This window comes from Zootoca vivipara, chromosome 8 (assembly GCF_963506605.1).
Source record: "Zootoca vivipara chromosome 8, rZooViv1.1, whole genome shotgun sequence".
NCBI classification, from domain to species: domain Eukaryota; kingdom Metazoa; phylum Chordata; class Lepidosauria; order Squamata; family Lacertidae; genus Zootoca; species Zootoca vivipara.
The window spans coordinates 75,402,717-75,419,409 of record NC_083283.1 but is presented as its reverse complement, the minus strand read 5'-3'; the positions used below and the strand labels follow the sequence as shown (position 1 = coordinate 75,419,409).

Genomic DNA, 16,693 nt, shown 5'->3' with positions numbered 1-16,693 from the left:
AACTGTTTGTCTTTTACCCATCAATTTTGAGCACAGATATTCCATGAACTTTAAACTTTATTTCATTTTGGATAAATCCAGAATACAAGCCCCACTTCCCTTTATTCTCCCAGCGCTATACATTTACCCCAGACAAAAATCAAAGACATACCTTTACCCAACTGGAAGTAACACACTGGATGAATTTGATTGGTATACTAAACGCAAGCCATCTAATTAATCTTGTTTACATGTCCTGAAAATTATAGATGGCTTAGAACTTTGAAAATACACTTAAAACTATCAAAAATAGCTGTAGTTTAAAATATTTGTCTCCACATTATTAAAGCTATTGTTAAATTATATTTTTATAAATGCCGAGTACAAATAGATAAAAAGTGATAAATTATGGTATAAAAAGAAAGAGAGCCTTTTCAGGAAAATGTATTTGCAATTCAACTGATCATATAAAAGCATAAATTAAAAAAAGTTTATATATTTTTATGTGCTATGGTTTCACCATTCATTGTAACTACATTCCAGAATACTGCGAGAGGTCAGGGCACATTGTTCTTGTGCGTGTAGCATAGTGACCATAACTTTTTACACTGAAGTCACTCTCATAACAACCTCTCCAGAGCTGTTATCATCTGATGAATCCTCCTGAGGTCGCATCCGACTGAAGAGATGTAACAAAACATAGCCACACTGAAATCTTGGTGAGGTTAACTGTGTTGGATGAACTAAACTTCTGTTTCTAAATGCATTTAGTGGTAACCACAAAGTCCTAGATGTTGTGGATTCTCCTCGGTTGCTCTCTTCTATGTCTGTAGCTTTATCATAATTTAATACATCCCAGTGCAGATTGACAGCCCGCCAACGCTTAAATACTCTGCAGACTGAGGCCCCTTCATGCACAATAAGTCCTGAAAGTAAAAGAAACAAATTATTCAAGCCCTCAGTTCTTCATTCCGATGACATTTATTTGTTAAATAAGTGGCATCAGAATTGAATTAGTGCCCTGAGCCAAAGCACAGGTAAACCAAAGTAGCTGAATTACAGGTGGCCAGGACCCATTTATATATACTGTAATAAACTGATATGCATCCAGGCATTTTTTTGTTTGTTTGTTCTGAGCAAGAGAAAACGATGTTTTTTAAACGTATACTACCATAAATGATTCATTTGTTTGCTGAATCAGTATAAGATGGCAACACAGCACATACATTATAAATCTAATCAATTACATTATAAATCTGATCAATTATATAATTATATAATTTATTAAAGACCAGCCTTTAAAGAAAGCTAAATATAAACAACGGTGACTTTTTGTCTTAAGAATTATCTTGTTGGATTAGACCATCTGGTATATGTAGTCCAGCAATGTGCATACATGCATGTATTGTGTGTGTAAAGGTAAAGGTAAAGGGACCCCTGACCATTAGGTCCAGTCGTGACCGACTCTGGGGTTGCGCGCTCATCTTGCATTATTGGCCGAGGGAGCCGGTGTACAGCTTCCAGGTCATGTGGCCAGCATGACAAAGCCGCTTCTGGCAAATCAGAGCAGCACATGGAAATGCCGTTTACCTTCCCACTGTAGCGGTTCCTATTTATCTATTTGCATTTTGACGTGCTTTCGAACTCCTAGGTTGGCAGGAGCTGAGACCAAGCAACAGGAGCTCACCCCGTCACAGGGATTTGAACTGCCGACCTTCTGATCAGCAAGCCCTAGGCTCAGTGGTTTAACCCACAGCGCCACCTGGGTCCCCTATTGTGTGTATACATATACAATAAATTAATGCAGTTTGAGACTCAGTCACACTGCAACAGCAAAGTATGCTAACCCTGCAGGTGCTAATATAAAACCTGCAGCTACAACTGAGCCATAATTAAGCACTTTTAACCACTTCTAACATTATTATTAATTTGTTATTTGCATGCCACCTTTCTGTTCAACAAGTTCCCCCAAGGTGGCTAGCAACAATACAAAGCAGAGCAAATTAAAACGATCACACACAAACACACACACACACAAAAAGAAGTGAATTAAAAAATGCAACAGGGACATCAGCAGACAACAAAATCAAGGACATGTTCAAGTTTCATTGAGGCCAAACACCTTCTTTAAAAAACCCAACATTTTCACTGTGCATGAAAAACAAAACAAAGAGAGAAGTAAATGAGTTTCTTATGGGACAGTATCATCCTGGATACCACCACTGAAAACACTCTAGTGACCACCTGCCACACCTCAGGCAGTGGGGGTAGGGATACTAAACAGAGCCTTGAATGATTATTTGGGTAAGCAGGTGGGTTCCTATAGCGGGAGACTTCAAGGTTATAATATTCAGAGTAAAAGCAGTACTTTGAACTGGGCTTGAAAGCAAACTTAAAATCAGTGGAGATGATGTAATAAATACTGGAGCTATATGCTCCTTGTGTCAGGCCCCAATCCCTTTGATATGCCAGGCTTTGTGTACCAATAACTGCTGTTGGGCAATTTTAAAATCTTTGCTTTATTTATTGTTGATTAAAAACTTTACACTTGAGAACTTTGCTGATGCATGATTTCTACTTTCTGAAGAAACAGACATACATTTATATATGTAAGGAAAATAAGCATACTCCAAATTATTTCTTATCACCTTTAACAAAATGAATGAATGATTTCATTTTTTGGCCTTACCTATGCACACCAGATCCATAAAACCATACATTCCATAGCAGATTTGAAAAAGGATATCTTTTCTTTGCCATACTGCATAAGGACTGAAGGCTGACCACAGAAGCCAAGTTACACTTGCTACTAAGAACAGTGATCCCAACATTACAGCAATCATCTGCACTTTCTCAACCAGAGTTACAGTAATGCTTTGCCACTAGAAGGAAGAAGACATATAATAAGGTATAAAATGTTTAGAAAAACATTGAAGATCTGTTATGACAACCCATGAAAATGTTCATAGAGCCTTTTTACATGTATGTTGCATTATACCTGTGCAATAGGCTCCTCCAAGCATCTCATTATGCTTAAACTTGAGGAAGTTTAAATAACAGCTTGCAGTGTCACACAGAAATGACATGCTGCTTAGAAATGACAGTTAAATACTTGGTGCAAATATAGAACCATGTGAACACTATAACTAATATTTATAAAAATATTTATATATCACTATTCATAAAAATATTGGTGCCATTTACAAGAATTTTATAATAAAAACCATATAAAAATATTGAAATCAGAAATCACCTAACAATTATGGGAAATATATTCCTAATTTCCTGCATAAACTTTATATGTACATAACAGTGTGATTCTATACACTGAAGAAGAAGAATGATTTTAAAACTTCCACTGTTTTCAATGAGACTTAATCCTAGGAAAGTAGGTATATGCATAGCTGCCAAGTACCCGGTTTTTCCCGGAAACCCCCGTATTTTCTTACCGTTTCCCGCTGGTCTCCCGAAAGGATTCATATCCCGTAAATCCCCGGAAAGCAGTTCCTGCCGGCGGCCATGTTTCTGGTGCCGCTCTGCCCATGTATGGGCACCAGAAATCGGGCGGCACCGGCATCGGAAGTCGCTTCTACGCATGTCCGGAAATGTGTAGAAGTGACTTCCGGTGCCGCTCCGCCCATTTTCAAAACGGCCACAGCGCCAGAAGTCACTTCTACGCATGTCCGGAAGTGCATAGAAGCGACTTCTGGCACTGCGGACATTTTTCAATCCGGAACTTGGCAGCTATGGGTATACGATTGAAGATTATCTCTACCATGGAAATCAAAATAACTTTAAAAGTATTTGACTTAAGCTGAGTCAATAGACGGACATGACTATACTTGAAAAATATCTCCAGGGGAATCCTGATACATAAAACAATGTTGTTTGTGCAATAGAGAAAGAAAGAAAAACCAACATAAGCTCATGTGGAAAATAATTTTATCCTTCTTTTTAAAAATTTAGAACCCAACATTATTTTTGATGAAGGAAAAGAACAATGCTCAGCCAAAATAATTTTTTAAGCTTGTCAGCTTCGGCTATTTAGTAAAACCTCGGGGGGGGGGGGGGCGCAATGAGAGAAGCTATCAAATTACATGCATTTCATTTTGGTTATAGCTATTTCCTCACATTTATCAAAGAAAGACAGAACCACATTCATCACTACAATGGTTACATCTCAAGTTCATAACCATATGAACATTTCATATGTTGCTTCAATGAAATTTTAAAAGATTGGGTTTTTTAATGTATAAAAAGTATGTGCTAGAATAATACATAAAAGTATTCTTCTATTCTTACCAGTGTACTGGTATTAGTATATAACCATGCAGTTGTGGGAGACCTTAAATGTAAAAAATAATGGCAGCAGTGTTAGCCCATAAGAGAAATACTGAAACCATATTAGGACAATGCCTTTATTACAACAAAATAAAAACACAAACACAAAATAGTGTGCAAACATTTAGGTTCTTCCGAGCTCTTCAACATCTAGCCTGATGATTAGTATTGGAAAACATGAAAGCTAGCATACTATTTTTTGTCATTTTCAGTTTTTCTGATTACAGAAAAATTTCCCAGGAAATAAAATTAGTTTCAATTGCCACAAGCTCTAGCACAAGCTCTATCTCCCCTTTGTCCCAGTAGGCAACAGTCACCATTGCTCTCTACTTCAGTTAGAGATTATACCAGGGCCAGCCCCAGACATTTTGGCACCTGAGGCAAACCACAAAATGTTCCCCTCCCCACCAGGGAAGAAGGGGTGAGTGAAGATGTACATCAGGAACCAGGGGAGAACAAATATCTACATTGGGAGCAAGGGCAGGAGGAGACCAGTGGCACCTCCTATTCACCAAGGGGCCACTGTAGAGCTGGCACGGGGGGGGGGGGGGGACGACAGCCGCTGAGGATGCAGATCCAACACAGCTGCCACTGCCACTGTGGCAACAGCAGCAGCAGGCAATGTATTCCTCGGAGGCCGGATCTGTTGCCCCTGTGGATCCTCCCTCCCAATGTGGTCACCTCACCTCGCCTCATGGATGGGCTGGTCCTGGATTATGCCCTATGTAAGCAATTGAGATAATGGAAAGAGGAATTGTTGGCAGCCAATAAGCATGGATCAACCCTGTTTGTCTAACAGAATATACACCAAAACAGATCCCCCCCAAGTTATTAGCACTTTGTACCATGATGCATAACCATGTGGGCTAGCAAACCAGGGTAGGAGTGGCAAGAAGTAGAAGAAAGAGGGATGACAGCAGATGAAATAAGCCCTGTGACCTTGGCATAGTGAGGTTTGTTAGCAACTCATGGTAGGAGATCCTTGCAAAGGACCGCTCTGGGAGACAACATGACTAGAACTTTCATGTGATCTTAACGGAATTGTGCCTAGAGATTCTTTGCCAAATAAGAGAATTACTACTCTTAAATATTTAAATATTTCTATGTGTCAGCACAAAGAGAAGCATGACTCATCAGGGGAATGCTGTTGGGTGAGAGCATCCCCCCTCCCAAATTGAATGAGACATAATACAGTCTAATCCTCTTAGGTGGTCTGGAAATCTAGTGATACAACATGTGAGGGGTGCCATGAGAGCCAACATGCTATCTCTGCCCCCTATCGTATTGCTCTCTATGAGTTGAAGGGTCCCTGTTCCTACTCATGTATGCTCTTTGTGGGATATAGGACCCTGCTTCAGACTCATTCTAGCACATTCATCTCCTCATCCCCTTCCCCATCCAGCCAATGGGTTATAGTCTCAGATTTCCAGAACCCCTAAAGAAGGCTTTAGATCAATTCACAAGGGTGGGGAGTAGTGGGGAAAGTGTGTGCTAAAAGTTTGTATGGGGAAATATGTATGTTTTGATAGTGGTGCTGAAAAAATAAGTGTTTTGATAACTTCCTATAGCAGAGAGGTAGAATGAACAGGAATAAATGTCTTGCACATTTTACACATTGTAGCTGCCAAGCTCTTTATGTATTTGGGAGTAACAAAGTGAAGAGAAAAACTGTTTCAATACTAAATGATAGAATGTTACAAAGTCTATTGGGAAGAGTGAATTATTATGCCCTATTCGACGCAGGTGAGTGAAACTCTATGCATCACTGAAGAGAGGTAGGGAACATTCTCTTCTGGACAGCCTTCTGGGGGCCATATTCCAGTGGCAGGTGGAGCCAGAAACAAAAGTGGACATGGTAACAGGCAGAGCCATTAATATGAATGGTGCTTCTGTATAGTAGTTTCTACACACATTCTCACACCCTTCTGAATCCTCCATCCAGGCAAACAAGCAATATTATCAGCCCGGCAAAAAAAACTCCAAAAGGGTACAAAGCAAAGCTGGGGGTGGTATAGCCTGGGAGGGGGGGTGGCTAGGGAGTGGGGCTGTGGAGATTGTCCTGAGTGCCAGACAGAGAGGCCTGAAAGGCTTGATTCACCCCACAGCCTAAGCTTCTCCATCCCTGGTCTTAGAGCTTTAACTAAATAAAGGAAGTGGCAGGTTTTCTGTCAGATTTAACCAATAGGGTTAATCAGAATTTCCAAATTTAAGAAAGCTAGGAATTTTAGAAATAGGACTAAAAATGCATTTTTAAAATTCTAGTCCAACTCTATTCTAATTGCAAAATTTGTTATCTACATTGGGTGTGAACTCCATCAGTGGAAGCCCTGTGCAAGGACTTCCGCTTGTACAACAGCACTTTCCCCCCTCCCCGTGTGCCCCCCACCAAACGCGCCCTGGACTAGACCCAAATTTGGTGCACACACCCCTCCCAGCCCTTGAGCTGTGCTGGGCTTTGAGGAGACGCAAGGGCTCCAACAGTATAGTGGATTAATACACTGGGTTGGCAAAATCCCAGTGCAAATGGCAGCTTCAGTGGAGGAATTTTCATCAGAATCACAGCATGAGAGAAATGCGCAAAGGCACATTTAACATCATGTCTACAAAAAATATTGTACACTGATATCAACCCTTGTACCTTGGACAAAGTAAAGGGACATAAATCTGGCAAAATTGGCCCTTAACTTAATTTCTCAAGATAATCTTCACTATATCTTTTCAATTTGCACATTACTGATTTAGGGATTTGGCACTTATCAAAGCACTGCCAGGCAGAATTTAATTTCTGGAGCAATCCTATGTTGTCAAACGAATTTAAGCAGAACCTAAACAGCTCTTAAGGTATGATGAAATTAAGAATTTCTTTAATACCTAAGCTTGATGTTACCATATTTTTCCTCACGGATGAGCTGAATGGGAAATATTTACTGTGTGTTATGATAAGCCCATGCAGACTCAGTGAATGGAGATCAGTTAATAAAATGATGAATAAACCAAAGTATTAAAAAATTGTTACTGTATTCATACAGTCTATACGATTACTGGAATTTTAAAATGATACCTGACAAGGCCGTTTCATTTTAATTGCTATAACATGGTATCTGTAACAGCAGAGTTCACAAGTCCAGGACCCTCTTTCACTAATCCATTTCAATAGGCAAAGTTGATGTGTATACCGAACTGACCCATCACATCGACAGGGATTTAACAATTCACCCTAGGAAAAATAACAAATAAGGTTAAATGTCATAATAAATATAATATTAAGCTTCCAAATCCTTGAACAGTGTCTCTCAAAATCAGTTTGCTGGCATTTTTTTTAAAAAAAGTTTATTAGCTGGAATAATCTCCCCCGGCCCCCGCCACCAACATTTATTTCGGAAATATTATTCAATATTCCCCCATCCCAGGGTCACAAAAAAGAAAAGAAAAAACATAAATATAGTCAAATTAACTCTTTGGGCAAAGAGCAATACTATTTGTATTGTATTTACAATAAATGTTCATCTGCAATTTCCGAAATGTTTGTACTCTATCCTAATAAAAAATTCATGAGATCCAAGGGATCTTCATATTTTAAGGTCTTTTATATAGTGCATTCAATCATTTTAGAGCAATAAAGTAAGGTTGCATTTATTCTGGTGGCATATTAATTTTTTGTCATGAGAGTACACAGGCCACACCTGTAATATATATGATGAACTCTGAAACTGGCTTGCCAGTGAGCATTAATGATGAATGTGACATCTAATAAAGTATCCTGCAGCTTAACAAGAGTCTCAAATCTAAATGTCCATCTTAAAATAATGCAAATTTTGAGATCTTTTTTATGCCTAGAAAACTTAAGCATATGTAGGTAACATCTGAGTACAACATTCAACTGAGTAAGTCTTTGACATTTAGTGATTCATCAGCTGCTTTCCTTGGCCACAGGTTCATGCCTCCTTTCTTGTATAGAATTAGAATCATAGAATCATAAAATCATAGAGTTGGAAGAGACCACAAGGGCCATTCAGTCCAACCCCCTGCCAAGCAGGAAACACCAACAAAGCATTCCTGACATATGCCTGTCAAGCCTCTGCTTAAAGACCTCCAAAGGAGGAGACTCCACCACACTCCTTGGTAGCAAATTCCACTGCCAAACAGCTCTTACTGTCAGGAACTTCTTCCTAATGTTTAGGTGGAATCTTCTTTCTTGTAGTTTGAATCCATTGCTCCGTGTCCGCTTCTCTGGAGCAGCAGAAAACAACCTTTCTCCCTCCTCTATATGACATCCTTTTATATATTTGAACATGGCTATCATATCTCCCTTAACCTTCTCTTCTCCAGGCTAAACATACCCAGCTCCCTAAGCCGTTCCTCATAAGGAAATTAATCCTTTTCCCAATGCCTTTCTAAGAATCCTAAAGCTTCTTTCCCACAGCTTCACAAAAATTTAAAATTCCAAATTCTAAAGAGTAAAACTAATTATGCCACTATACAAAAAGTGTAGAACATGCAAAGAAACCATTACTAGACTTATCTAATTTACATATTCCGTACCACTACAATGCAGAATTCCAGAGCATTACCGTATTTTCGTTCCATAAGACACACTTTTTCTCTCCTAAAAAGTAAGAGGAAATGTCTGTGCATCTTATGAAGCGAATGCGTGGCCCCTGGAGCAGAATTGTCCAGGAGCTAAAGGCAGATCATGCCTTTTTTTAAAAAAAAGAAAGAGCTAAAGGCTAACAAGAGGGAATGAGCACTTTGAAAGGAACCCACTCAGCAACTGATTGCAAGAGATTGGGGAGGGAGATAAGAGAGCTAGCTCCCTTCCCGGCCCCTTGCCTATGCCTCAATTGTTGTCTGCAGAGGGAGACATGTGACTGGCTGATTAGATTATCTGTCTGGAAACTGTAGAAATGGGTCCCTTTCCTTTCCTTTCCTTTCCTAGAGAAGCTGCAGAACTGTGAGTTGAACCCCATAAAACAGGATTTTTCCCTTTGCAAGGAAACTCAGCAACTTTGAGCTGATCCTTAAAAATGGAGCTTTCCTCCATTGCAAAAAAGATGCACAACTCTGAGCTGACCCCCCCCCCAAAAAAAACCAGGGCTTTTTCCATTTGCAAAAAAAGCTGCACAACTTTGAGCTGATCCTTAAAAAAATGGAGCTTTCCCCCTTTGCAAAAGAAGCCTCCTCAAATATTTCATTTGGGGGGGGCAAAGGCACCTAGGCCTCTAGGAGTTGGCTGCTGCTATGCCTAGGACAATTCAAGAAAGCAAAAAAAATTCTTGTTTTCCTCCTCTAAAAACTATGTGCGTCCTATGGTCAGGTGCGTTCTATGGAGCTAAAAATACGGTAAATTAGACTATGTTGGAGTTTTGTCATCCACTTACAAAGAAACATGTGTCACATTGTTCATACCTCTTTAATACACAAATTCAGATTAACAATCACCCACAACAGATCACTACCACCAACACACATCCTGTTGAAGTAGCTCTTTACTGTAGTCTGGAGAAGGGAAGGCTCTTGATGTTCACTGCAGAAAACTTGGAAGAAATTCAGTTGCTATCTGCAATCAGTTTTCACTGCACAGAAACTTTGGGCCCATTAATTTAGACAGCACAGTGAACCACAAAGTGAGCCGTAAGGTATCAAACACAGGAAATTGTCACCTGATGAGACAGCTCTGAGGCTGTAATGACAGATTTAAGAATTACCACTAATTTGGTAGAATAGGCAAGGGAACCAAGTGGGAGAATATGGAGCTCTTTCTGTTTATGTTGACAGATTTCACTCTTTATTAATGACTTGGAGAAAGAGGGGATAGCAGGCATTAAACTGTGGATTATACAGAACTAATAGTCTGGAAATCCTTTCAAAGAGTAGTTACAAAATCCAGCACTATGTCAATAAATTAAAGATATGGAAAGGTAAAAAATGGAAGAAGTAGAGACCAATGTAAACTACTGTATGACTGGGGGATATTTGGCTAGCAAATTGAGATTTCTACGAATTATTTAGGACAGCCTTCCCCAACCTGGTGCCCTTCAGATGTTTTGGATTCCAATTCCCACAATACTTGATCATTGGGCCATGCTGGCTGGGGCTGGTGGTAGCTGGAGTCAAAAACAACTGCAGGGTATCAGGTTGGGGAAGGCTAATTTAGAGTTAATGGAAACATCAAGCTGAACACGATGTGTCAACGGTGGGGTATTGTGACAAAATAACAATGCCACTGATAATGGGGAAATAGTATTTGTCACAATACATATAAAAATGGAAAAGAGTTTACTAAAGGTTGGAGGAGAAGAGTTTGGTTACCTTTGACAAAGCCAGACAGGATGTGGAAGGAAACAGATACCCTATAAATGGCCTTCTCTAAAGGTTTTTGAGCATAGATTAGACATAATCTACTGGGAATGCTTTAAGTAAATGGCATCCTGATATAGTGCATACCGTTGATTCAGATAACTTCTCTCTCTACAAACTACCAAGCAGAATTGAAAGACAGTTAATGCCAGACTATGTAGAGAAACAAGTCACATTGTTGATAGGTGAAGTTGAGCAGGAAGACATCCATCCATCCTTGTGCAGAACTATACATATACAACTGCATACAATGTTCTGTGGACTGGAGGAAATTGATATTTAATTGATTTTTTAAAAAAACAACTTCCCTTTATTATAAGTCCCAGTCTCTTGCCTGGCTCCAGAAAAACACATCCACCTATAGATGAAGTCTAGGTTGGCAACAAGCAAAAAAATGAGGCTGAGGGCTAATATTAATGGAAAATCAAAGAATCATAGAATTGTAGAGGTGGAAGGGACCATGAGAATTATCCAGTCCAACCCTCTGCAATGCAGGAATCTTGAAAATGTAGTGCTGCTTGTTGAGGTTTGAGAATCAATTCAATTCAATTTTATTCGGCCGTCAGTCAGAAATAAACATTTATCCATACAAAATTTAAAACATCTAGACTTTAAACATCTAAACATCTAAAAATTTAAAACTGACAATAAATTAGGCTATACATTTAGACCATGTTGGCGCTGGGTTTGAGAATCATGCCTCCCTTCATGTGCCTTGTAACTTCCTACTGTTTGACAGTTCCACAGGAAAAGTTATCACACTACCTACAAAACGGTGTGATGTGTATCTATCAGCTACAGTAATAAGCACGTTACCCTCTAACAACCCAGCTCCATCCACTTAATACTGTGGGTGACAGTATTAAGTGGGTGACCGCTGTGCTTGCCAGTAGCTTTAGTTTCTGTTTTCAAATACATATTTATCCCCACTGGCCAATTCATCAGTATTCCGCATTCTCTACCACCTACACTTTTACATCTAAAAATGACCAGTGCCTCTACTGCTTATAAACACTGGTTATGTACATGGCTCCACACAACTTCTCTGCATAATGCCACACACAGGAATTGGCAATTAAGTTACAACATACTTACAATTTAATAATAAATAAACCTTATCTGTATTTGCTCCCACCAAGCCTAGTGGGGGCATGACTACTTTGCTTTCTTGTGACAGTGGGTGGCGCGGTTAAGTCTGAGGATCTCCCACACTTAAAATTTATAAACAAGCAAGCAAATAAATAAAACAATTATCTGTATCTGCTCCCATCAAGCCTAGAAGAGACATGTCCATTCCGCTTCCTTGCCACAGCGTGTGGCAAGGTTAAGTCTGCGGATCTCACACGTACAATTTCATAGTAAATAAACAAATATATGTATCTGCTCCCACCAAGCCCAGAAGGGACACGGCCACTCCGCTTCCTTGCCACAGTGGGTGGGGCAGTTTAAGTCCATGGATCTGACTTAAATAAATAAATAAATAAATAAGCAAGCAAGCAATCATGGGCATCTGCTCCCACTAAACCTAGAAAGGGCATGACCACTCTGCATCCTTGCCCCAGTGGGTGGGGCAGTCAAGCCTGCGGATCTTACACTTACAATTTAATAGTAAATAAAAAAAATAAATATATGTATCTGCTCCCACCGAGCCCTGAAGGAGCACGGCCACTCCGTTTCTTAAGTCAATGGGATCACCTCGGCGCCCCCCCCCCACTCCCCAGCCACCGCTCCGGTACTGTTACTATCCCGGCGAAGCGAGAAGCGGGATGCCCCGCTTCCTCGTTGGCGGCGCCGAACTTTCCCTGCTGCGGCGGCCGGCGCTGTCCGTGGTGCTGACGGCCGCCCTCGCCTGCCCGGCGTTCGACAGCCACGTGTGCGCGACTCCCTCCTACCCTGCCCCCCGCCCTCCTACCCGCGTCGTGTCATTTTAACGAAGGTGTGTATATGGGAGGGGGGCGCGCGTTGTTCCAACTCTCTCTCTCTCTCTCTCTGCGCCCCTCCGTCCCGCCTCAGCGCTCACCTGCTCGGCGCCCTGGAAGCAGATCTTGCAGATGGGGCCGGCGCCGACCCCGCCGCCATCCCCGCTGCTGTTGCTGCACACCGAGCGCGTCTCGGGCTTCTCGCTGGGGGCGACCGTTACCTCAGGAGCCGGAGGAGGAGGAGGCGTCGCCGTCGCCTCCGAGCGCGGGGCGGGGCCCTCCGGCGGCTGGCCGGGGCTGCCGCCACCGCCGCTCCCCGCGCCGCTGCTCATGGGGGACCCCCCTCACAGACGCGCGTAGGTGCGCGCGCGCGCGCGCCTCCCCTCCCACGCACGCCCAGTTTCGCCCCCTCCCTCTCCTCTGCGGAGGGGAGAGAGGCTGGAGACGGGCACGAGCCACCCGCCTGGCTGGCTGGCTGCCGAGGGGAGCGGTGGCCGCGTGCCGAGCCGCCGCCGCCGCCGCCTCCCCGCGCGCGCACCTCCCTCCCGCGTAGTAGGCTTAGTGCCGGCGCGCGAGTCTTCCCTCCGCATTTGACGCCTCAGAACGCGGCGGCGAGAGAAACCGTTGGGAGACCGTTAGCGGGCGCGAGCTCAGGTGGGGCGCGGGGGGGGGGGAGAGGGAGGGGCGTGGGGAATGGGGAAAAGCGCGCCAAAGAAGACGCGCGCGCCTCGTCACTCGCGAAACCGCCGCCAACTCTCCCTCCGCATAATGAAACCGGGGCACACGCACTCTGCCGCCCCCCACCCGCCCACCCTCCTCACCCCCAAAATAGTGACTGGCGACGTCCCTCAGCCACCCCCCCCTCCCCGTCGACATAGTTGCCTGGCTACCTTTCCCCTCGCCTCACAAAGGGGCCAAATGTTGCTGCTACCCATGTCCTCTTCTTGGGGTCACGTGGCTGTGTTACCCCACGTTTCCTTCGAGGGACCTGTTTCGCCTCGAAGCTGATTCTCCTCGCTGTCGTTGAAATTCTACTCAATATTGATCCAGAGTAGATTCCAATGTAAAAACTGGAAACACCGTTGCAGCATCCACCCCCCCCCCAAAAATAGACCAGAGTCATTTCAATCCGGAAGAGCTTTACGGCTACTGAAGGCAAATGAGCGTAATGGTCACGAATCCAATACATTCAGGATTGGCACTGTCCATAAGAAATCCATGCTGCCCCATCTTGGTGTGGCAGGAGAGGATGGCGAGTGTGGCGGGAAGATTCAAGTACAATCAAATAAACACTTAAACATTTCTGCGTAGTATAGTATTGTATAGCATACACACACACTTTTCAGGTTTATACATTTCACTAATTTTACAATAATTTTAACATTTCAAAACTTGACTTCCTTCCCCCTCTTTCTGCGGTTCTTTAAATTTATTTTTAACATCTTCCGCATATCCAGTGTAACTTAATTTGCTCATTTATTCATCGACTTTAAATATATGCTCTTATAAAACTGCAGGTCATTACAATAATCCTGCCTGTTTCTTACCTGTTTACAGTTTGTCTGTAAATATTCCATTTCCATTCTTTTATAAAAAGTTCATTATCTTGATTTCTTATTCAAGCAAGTTTTGCCATTTCTGCATATTCCATAAATTTTTGTATCCCTTCTTCCTTTGCTGGGACTTCTGCTTCTTTCCATTTTGGGGCCAGTAACATTCTTGCCGCTGTAGTCGCATACAAAAATAAGTTTCAATACAGTTTTGGTAGTTTTTTTACAAATGTTACTTTAAACATCTTTTATTATTAATAATAATATGCTTTATTGATGTTATTAAAGTAATAACAAACATATGTATATACTGAAGACATAAATACAAAAAGAAAGTCACATTCTTTGTTCCCTATACATTCTTAAGTTCCCAATGACTTCCCAGCACCCCATCGTGTATTTACTGCTTATTTTATCTGGTGCACTATTAATCTCCACTTTCTTTTTAATCATCAATAATATCTTCTATAATTATCTATCACATCACAGAAGTCATTCCAGTTCTGCCAGTGACGTTATATTAGTACAATAATCTTTTAAATACTTTTTATACATATCCCATTTCCGAATAAATGTTTTTCAGTATGACAAAATGACTGGCAAAACTGGCAAAAATTAAGCATCCTTTTCAATTCATTATATATCATTTCCCAGTAAGCTTTAACCTGAAAATGTATTAGAAAGCTCAGGCATTTGGTAACGCATTCATAAAGGCATTTGCTGCTCCCTTGCATACCCTGAAAAGCTCGTTTCTCAATCCTCACACACATCAAGAGACACCTGCACCTCATTTGTTCTTATGCAAACATAAGAGCTCTGCTAGATCAGACCAAAGGCTCATCTAATCCGCCATCCTGTTATCAGAGTCGCCAACCAGACGCCTGTGGGAAGTACACAATAAGCACTCTGCCTACTTTATGATTTCCAGCAACTGGTATTCATACTGCTTCCGACAAGTGGAGGTAGAACATAGCCATAATGGCGAGTAGCTCCTGATAGCCTTGGCCTTTATAGATTTGCCTAAAGCTATCCAATTTGGCAGCAATCATCACAACGTATGAGAATGAATTCCACAGTTCAACTATGTACACTGTGCAAAGAAGTGTTTTCATTTGTGTGCCCTCAAACTTCCAGCGTTCAGCTTCACCGGATGTCCACAACTTCAGCATTATGCGAGAGAAAGAAAAGCTTCTCTCTGTCCAATTTCTCCACACTATGCATCATCCTGTGCTTCTCTATTGTCTTTTTCCTAAACTAAAAAGTACCAAATGTTGTAACTTTTCCTCATGGGGTGTCACTCCAGCCCCATGACCAGTTCTGTTGTCCTTTCCCAACTCTACAGAATCTATTCTGAGGTGGGGTGGTATGCACAATATTCCAAATGTGGTCACAAATATATTTTCTCATTTTCAAACTCTTTAAAAAATGGTTCCTAACATGGATTTTGTCTTTTTCACATCTGCCACGCACTGGGTTGACTTTTTCATCTCCATGACCACAAATCTCTTTCCTGGTCAGTCACCATCAGTTCAGACTCCATTTGTGTATACAGTATGTGAAATTAAGATCTTCTTTTGTCCCAATGTGTATCACTGCACTTGCTTACATTGAGTGCAGTTGTCATTTTACTGCCCATTCACAGAGTTTGGAGAAATGCTTTTGGAGTTCCTGACAGTCCTTACAGTTTGAAGGACTAAATGTCACTGGATTAATTCTATCTATATGCCTGTTGTCACTCTAAACTAATTCAAAAAGGTTAGTGAGGCAGGACTTTTAAAAAATATGATTTTTATTAAATTTTCTGGTTTACAATTTCAGATAAACATTTTACATAGTTAAGATATCAATGACTTCCCTTCTTCTCTTTCCATGGTTCATTTTACATATATTGTATCCCTGCATATTTTACAAAAACTATACAATCGGTTTTCCATTATTGCATCCATCAGAACTTATTTACACTGTTGAATTTATCTTAATGCTGCCAGCGTTTTCAGCTGTACACAATTATTTCCCATATATTCAATAAACGTTTTCCAATCATCTTGAAACCTATGTTCTTCTTGTTCTCTAATTCTCTATGTTAAGTCTGCAAATTGTGCATATTCTGTCAACTTAAGTTGCAATTCCTCCTTGGTTGTGAGCTCGCTCATTTTCCATTTTGGGGCTAACAAAGCATGGGCTGCAGTTGTTGCATACATAAATAACCTTTTCTGGCACCTGGGAATTTCCGTCTGAATTATCCCCAACAGAAAGGACTCTGGTTTTGGGGGAAAGTAATTCCCAAAGAAGTCCTGAGGCAGGACTTATCCTTGTAGAAGGCATGTTGGTTTTGCATTATTTAGACTCAGTGGTTCCTATTTACATTTTTTATTTATTTAAAAAATGCATTAATATCACATCTAATTTAGCCTTGAGAACGAATCTATTGGCAATACTACCCTAGATGTACCAGTCAGTATAAGCACATGTTCACAAGATAATTTTTCAGCCCTACAGATCTATGCTTCTGTTCTGCATTTCATGTTTTATAATGTGATCCTTAAA

At 41.3% G+C, this 16,693-nt stretch overlaps 1 protein-coding gene across 1 annotated transcript; it reads right to left on the bottom strand.

Moving 5' to 3' along the window:
• Window positions 1-528: 528 nt before the first annotated feature.
• On the bottom strand, window positions 529-12,928 carry MARCHF11 (membrane associated ring-CH-type finger 11). The gene is made up of 4 exons (XM_035125465.2): window positions 12,698-12,928; window positions 7,382-7,537; window positions 2,669-2,861; window positions 529-905 (listed from the first exon to the last, which is right to left on the bottom strand). The coding sequence occupies exons 1-4, from the start codon at window positions 12,926-12,928 to the stop codon at window positions 583-585; spliced, it is 903 nt and encodes a 300-aa protein (XP_034981356.1). The 3' UTR covers window positions 529-582.
• Between the last annotated feature and the right edge of the window lie 3,765 nt (window positions 12,929-16,693).